At 34.3% G+C, this 7,616-nt stretch overlaps 1 protein-coding gene across 1 annotated transcript in view; it reads right to left on the reverse strand.

Annotated features, from left to right (window-relative positions):
* LOC103589635 (recombining binding protein suppressor of hairless-like) overlaps positions 1 to 1,165 on the reverse strand; it is a 36,073-nt gene extending 34,908 nt beyond the window's left edge. Inside the window, exon 1 of the mRNA XM_008571664.1 lies at positions 984 to 1,165. Within this exon, the coding sequence (XP_008569886.1) occupies positions 984 to 1,000 (17 nt within the window). The 5' untranslated portion in view covers positions 1,001 to 1,165. The remainder of the gene's footprint in view (positions 1 to 983) is intronic.
* Between the last annotated feature and the right edge of the window lie 6,451 nt (positions 1,166 to 7,616).

Below are 7,616 nucleotides of genomic sequence, written 5' to 3' on the forward strand. Positions count from 1 at the left end.
CTCGGTGTTGCTCCCGCACCTCGCTCAGCCAGTGAGCGGCCGGTCTGTATGTGGGATCCGAACCCTCGGCGGGAGCGCCGCCGCACTTCCCAAGCGGCACACTGTAGCAGTGCGCCACCGGGCCGGCCCAAGAGATAAAGAATTCTGAACCTAATGTAACATTTGTAAATTCAGCATATTCTCTGGGTTGCTTCACTTCTACCATCTTTAAAATAATAACATTTAGTAGCAATCATACAGTATGAAAATTAGGAAGTCCCAAGATTTCAATAATTAAGAAATACTTTTGATCACATCACTCAAAATTTTATGAATGTAAAAATTTTAAAGATTTTTGATGGCTAAGTGGGTATTATGAAGCCTAAAACTACGACTACTAGTAACCACAAAGAACAGCAAGACTATACACCACAAACATATGAATGATTAACTGCATATATACTTTGGTGAATAGACAATAATCATAATATTAATTTTAAAAAAAAATCACTTATTTTCCTCTAAGTGAAAATTCTTTGTAAAAGACAAAACTGTACTACAAATGGCCCAAGTAAGAATTGTTTTGTTTGATGTGGTCAAATTATACCCCAACTGAAGAATTATCTCAGTGTTTCCTGTTCAGATTACCATGAAATGACCGCACTGCAGAGAACTAGCCTATGACATAAACCAGAGAGATCATCACAAACTAACACATGAATAATCCCTAAACTATTTGGTGAAAGAAATTATAGCCCATTAGTATTAAAACCTAGGGAAAATATCTACCCCAGTGTCTTCCATAACCATATCCCAGAAAGGAAATAGAAAATTCATTCATAAAGCTTGTGACTTTTCTTAACAAAAAAATATTACCATAAATCCATAACCACATCTGCAGTTAAATATTAAGATATCTTGAAATATGCAATAATTAAATATAGAATAATGTGTGTTTGTTCTATCCATGACCTTGGGGTCACCGGGAGATTTCTAAAGCATACCTTTTAATCCACGCCATGGTACTTCAAGAACATGTTAAGGTAATTCACAGCTTGCAACACTTCGATGCACCTCAAAACACCTCAGCCAGTGTATCTGTCTCATTCTCCTTTCCTTTTGAGATCATAATGGTTCCGAAGAACTATATAGCTTCCATTTGAATGATAGTCTCATAATTTCAATGACTTAAAAACAAAAACAAAAAATAAGGACTTAAGTGTTGGTATGTTAAGCCACTAATACACTGTGTTAACTGTCGCCATGACTAAGAAAAACAAAGAAGCTGCTGCTACAACTATGTAATGTTATTTTTAACATGAACCTTCATATGAATGAAGAGCACAAGTTACTGGTCAGAGGGAGGGACAGCCCTTGCTTTCTTGAGATCTTTCTATTAACCCCACAAATCTCTATACCCCAATTGTTTCCTCAGTTTTCTTCTCAATGAATGAAAATAACCTAAAAGACAGATCTTAAGACTTGCTGGGTGCCAGGTCCACCTCTGAACAGCGACTATTTTATTCTGTGTTGAATGAGAACTGGAAATAACTTACATACCTCTATAAAAGGGAATTGGTTAAAAGACAAAGCAGGGATTCCTTCAAATGATGCTCTTCCTGGTGTTAACATTACTGAATCATTTTAATTCCATGGAAGTCACTACATTGAAAAGAACTCCAGGTTCTAAAGCTTACTACTACTGACAGCATGCATATAAATGAACAGACAGATTGCTGACCACCGAGTTTTACTGCCACCCTGTGACTGCCCTGGCACGTATCTATCCCTCTTCCCTCCTCACTCTACTCCACCTTTCAAAAACGATTTCATTTTAAAATGTTTCAGTAAGAAATACCTGTATAACATTTTAAATCTACTAAGAATTCACACTGCTTTTGTTGCAAGTTTGGCATTAAGCACTTAAAGAATACTTGAGGTATACAAAGAAAGTAAAACTCACAACTTATCAATACATATATACATTACTGTCATAAAGCAGTTAAAATTACTTTAGGATGACTGATTTGAAAAACTTTAATAAAGGGAAGAAACAAAAAGGACTTCCAAGAAAGTAGATGAGAAGGGTTCTGTTATGCTCTAGGCATGTGGAACAGTTCGTGTGAAGAATGGAAGATGACAGTTTCCCAGCTAGGGCTAAAAAGCATGTGCTTTTCTCTTCAGAGAAAGTGAAACTATTTCCTGTTTGAAATTGTAGATTCGACTGATGAAAATCTTTCAAGTCCTCCCTCATAAAAATTACTTATTTCTAAGATTTAGATTTATTGCAGGTTGTGGGAGTGCAGATTACAAAATGTAGGTCAAATTGTAGATTCGACTGATGAAAATCTTTCAAGTCCTCCCTCATAAAAATTACTTATTTCTACGATTTAGATTTATTGCAGGTTGTGGGAGTGCAGATTACAAAATGTAGGTCACTCTTCGGAAAACTGATAACATGTTGGCAGAATTATGTACAGGAAAGAACTGTACCAGAGTAGCTGAGAAGAGACTAATGAAGAACAGACTCAAGGGGCCTGGTCCAATGAAATCCCCACCTGCAGCCACAGCCATCTTCTTAAACTGATGACTTTACCACATTAGTGTAACACCTGGCCCCTCCCAGCCCTTGCTTAAAACGTGTGTGTGTGTGTGTGTGTGTGTGTACACACACACACAATCTCCTGGAAGGACATCACAGTGTTTCCTACACTCTGCTCCTCCAAATAAATGTACCTACACCGGCTACCAGGTTCAAGCTCCAGAAGTATAGCTCCTCTCTTGCACAGAAAGAACAATGTTAATCACTGGAAAATAAGTCAGGATAAATACACTAGATAATAAAGAATAAAAGCCTAGCTCTGAAGCACTTACTCATTACCATATTTAATTTTCAGAACCCCCCTGTAGAGAGGACAAAACCAAGACTGTGGTACAGTGACTGACCCAAGAAAACAAATGCAGTAAAATAAAAGAACTAGGACTTAAAAGCTAGACCTTGTAACTGGAATTTCAGCATTTTTTCCTACTACGACATTATTGTAGAACACTGTTCTGGGAGGTGAGTAGTACTGGTACTAACATTTGTTGACAATATGCCAAGTACCAACCTAGGCACTTGATGTTATTTTATTTCAACCTGACCTACCTCCTTTCACAGGTAAGGAGACTGAGGCTCAAAGAGATTTAAGTAAGTTGCTCAACATCACACATAAGAGACTAAAAGTGATAGGACATATATTTGATCTCACAATGTCCAAATCTAAAACCCACACTTGTACTGCTATACCAGTCTTTCTTCCAGAAGTAATCAGAAGACCAGTCTTTCTTCCAAAAATAATCAAAAAAAATTAAGTCCAACGCATAAGTTTATTTCTCAGTATGGCTACTGTAGCAATAATCTAATTATATAAATGCTTCTCACACAAAACCTAGTCAGCTTTATAACTCAAAACTATACAAACATTTTAAAGCTATGTTTTAGCTACAGAATAGACAAATTTACTAAAGCAACTAAGAAAGATAAGAATCATATTTAACCACGCAAATTAGAAATTTCATTTGAGTCCTACAAATGAAATCCAGTTTTCTCATAGAGTGATGTATTTCATGAAGTCATACACTTGACAATCTTTTAAGGTTGACTTAAATCATAATAATTATCAATATTAATTTTAGTTGACAAGACAAAAATGGCAAGGAAAGGTATTTTCCTTAGGACAGTGCACTACCAAATTTTCCCCATTTGTCCTATTCCATAATCTGCTACCAGTCTTATCCTCATGGGAAGAGAAATCACTTATTAGCTGAAGGAGGTGAAGTCATTCAGTCAGGTTATCAGTGATAATAAAGATAGAAAAGCAGATGGACAACTCTCTACAATGCTTCAAAACATGCTTAAAGAGTAACAAAAAACAGTGATAATAAAGATAGAAAAGCAGATGGACAACTCTCTACAATGCTTCAAAACATGCTTAAAGAGTAACAAAAAACAGTGATAATAAAGATAGAAAAGCAGGTGGACAACTCTCTACAATGCTTCAAAACATGCTTAAACTAAAGAGTAACAAAAAACAGTGATAATAAAGATAGAAAAGCAGATGGACAACTCTCTACAATGCTTCAAAACATGCTTAAACTAAAGAGTAACAAAAAACACAGACGAAAATCCCCCAAATTAAGGACAGGAAACTGCTACGCAACTCCAAAATTCAAATGGAAATCATGCACTCACATTGCATTCCAAAACTAACTACAGAAGTGATAAACTGTACTATTCCAATATTTGGTAACAAGTTAGAAAAATCAAATAGGAAACCATCTGACGCCATTTTTTAAAAATTGCTGAAACAATTTTGCAGAATTCTACATTTGAGGATTCAAAAACTGTCACAGTAAGAAACTTAAACGATCATTTAAAAAACATCTTCACTAATAACAGCATAACTCTTCTGTACAATTCATTGTAAAATCATTAATATCCAAATAGTGGATTATAATAGAAATGCCCATCAGAAATCCTGACACCCAACTATGTATCTTTTAACTGCAAAATTAATGTATATTAAAAACCATATGCAACTGTCTACAAAACATTTCACTTCATCTTGCTTCTTTTATAAAAGAGAAAGATACATTTCCATGCCATTTATTACAGCCTCCTTTACTAGTGCTGTGAAGTCCAAAAGTCATAACTTTTGTCTTTCATCTTTGTAAACCTATTTAACCACCAAAGCCTGGAACAAAGTAGGCACTAGTGATTGGTAAATATGTGAAAATGTTATACATCCATTTTGAATACATGATTTACAGCTAAAATAGAAAGTTCGTGATAGCAGGCTTGTCTGATGTGCTCTAAAACATAGTAGGCACACAAATATTTGCTGAATGAATGGAAGAAAACATTCAGGAATGGCTCTTCTAGGCAAGATAGGGAAAAATACACATTCGTTGTTAGATGATAAGAATCTAAAATGTTTTTTAGTATATCCAATTTTCACCTTTTTAAATTAACTTATTTTGGAGATTATGTCCACATTATATCAAAACTTATATTTGCAATTAACTTTGCATATATTCCTCAAAATACACTAAAAACATTCTGTGATAACAGTATCAAGGACAGCAAGACTTTAAAAAAACATAGTTTAAATTAACATACACATGACATTATTTTTTGACTACTGAATTTTGATTATTTTGTTTTATTTTTGACTACTGAATTGATAATACACATGTTTATGAAGGCACATGATCAGCCCTACTGCAAACTCCTGTTAAAGCATAAACTTCAGGAAAGTAATTAGAAACAGATGCCAATAACTTTAAACTTTTATGCTTTCATAAACAGTCTCACATAATAATCTGAAATGACAATAATAAATGTATTATGATGTTCACTGCAATACACTGCAATATTACTTACTAGTAAAGGCCTGGGTATTTCTTTCCAGCAACAGGAGAATGGTTAAATTATTGCACATTCATATGATGGAAACGGTCATTAAATAGTATAGACAATAATATGGTTAGCTAATTATACATAGTTAGTGTTTTCCTACATTACATATTTTTGTGTACATATATTTATATTTTTTAATCAGGATAGAAAATTATAAAGTTATAAATAAGTAAGTTCCATAAGATCAAGAACTATTTCCAGTGTGTACATTCCTGTACCTCCAACAACTTATCACAGTTCCTTGACACAGGTGTTAAGAGTGGCAGTAAAGCTTGGTGGTTATAAGAACAGACTCTAAGGAGAAGAATGTCTAGGTCTGATTCCCAAATCTACCACTTACTAGGTATGAGACCTCAGGCAAGTTAATTAACCTCTCAGTATCTCACTTACTTTCTCCTTCTGAAAAACTCAGATAAAAATAACATCCATATAATGGAAGAAAAAAATTACTACATTTTAAAGCATTTAGAACAGTATCTGGAACACAGCAATGACCCAACGAATGGGGAAGGCAGAGAGAGGAGGGAGGAAGCAGGTTCTCAAATACCTAAATGAATGGACTATTTTTAAAATACAAATTAAAATGTTAGTAAGCACACACAAACATTAAACAGGGTTTTCCACAACCCGCAACTCAAGATAGGTTTTGTGTTTGTGTAAATCGCAAACCAGTAAACATTTATGTAGATATAGGCTATTCTACTCTACATGAATTTTACTTAAAAGCAGATCGTAATCCACTAAAATGACTTCACAACAATTAGTAGGTCACTTTCTAAACAATAAATAATTTCTCCTTTATTTTTCCTTCAACTTTATTTTTCTTAGCAAGGAGCAAGAAAAATTAACCATTAAAGTAAGAATCTAAGGTCAGGAAATACTACAGAAGTCTTTAACCTGTCACGTATTTCCAATTTTCTTTTATATTCTTCCAAATTTTATTCTTTATTCTTAAACCACCAGAAATATTAATATAAAATTTAAGAGATCATTAAAAGGTGATACAAAAATTAAGCCAGTTTTAAAAATATGCCTGAGTAGACTTAAACTTAAAAAAATTAAGTTTTTCACAAAGGAAGAGCACAAGAACAAGAAAGAGGTATGAGGTATAAGAGAACAAGGGTTGCTGGGTTTGGTTTAACTGTAACAACTGAATTCTCAACAGGCTTTTCTTGATCTAGCTTCTGGCCCCAACCCCATCCCCACCCCTCCAATGCAGTGCAGTTCCAGCCATACTGGAACTATGTACATTTCTCAGAATACACTGTGGAGTTTCAGACCTCTGGGCCTTTGCACATGCTATTTTGCCTAGCCCTCTCACATCCCCAAACTGCAAGAGCAGTGGATGAAGAATTAACATCACATGATAATAATTAAAAGGATAACATAAGAATAATGGAGGAAAAAATGAAATTAGTGAGACTAGGAGTGAAAAACAAAATTTTTAAATGCTCTGAGTGCCTACAATGTATGTCATACACTGAGCCAAGTAGCTTTTTATTAAATGGATTCTCACATGCACATTGTACGTAAGAAACTTTTAAAAAGAAAAATATTGAACACTGAATTAATATTACATTAGATACCGTAATTTAGGGGATGTTTTCTACAGACACTTGAATTTTAAGCAAACTTTGTCACCAAGTACTTGAAAACAGTCTTGTTATATAATGACAGAAAATTAACCATTGCTACTATCAAAAATATGAAACTCACATATTCTAGGCATTTCAACTCTAGTTTTTGTAAATGCTAATACTGATTTCAAATCTTTAAAGCTAAACTTGGTTTGAGTAATTTTCAAAGAATCTTTGCTAGAATCAACTATTCCTATCTTGATAGGAAAACTATAATTCCTTTTCCAATTAAACACTGGCAGCTGTGGGTGTCAAATACCTATAGCTAAGAGACTAAACCCAGGATCAATGAGACCCAGTAACCAAAAGACACTTGTGATCTAGCAATTCTGGAAGAACACTATTCAGCTAATTTTACTTTTGGGGAACTTCCAACTTGAGAATCTCTGTTCTTAAATGTATATCCTAATATTCAGTAACATTAATAAAAACTTCTATCAATGTGCCTGCTGCTGCTGCTGCTGCTCTTAAAGTGGCAAATGCCCAGGACTCATCCAGGACAAGCATGTATTTTTTTTCCCTTGAATTCTAGGTGGCAA

This window comes from Galeopterus variegatus, unplaced genomic scaffold (genome assembly GCF_000696425.1).
Source record: "Galeopterus variegatus unplaced genomic scaffold, G_variegatus-3.0.2 Scaffold710, whole genome shotgun sequence".
NCBI lineage: Eukaryota > Metazoa > Chordata > Mammalia > Dermoptera > Cynocephalidae > Galeopterus > Galeopterus variegatus.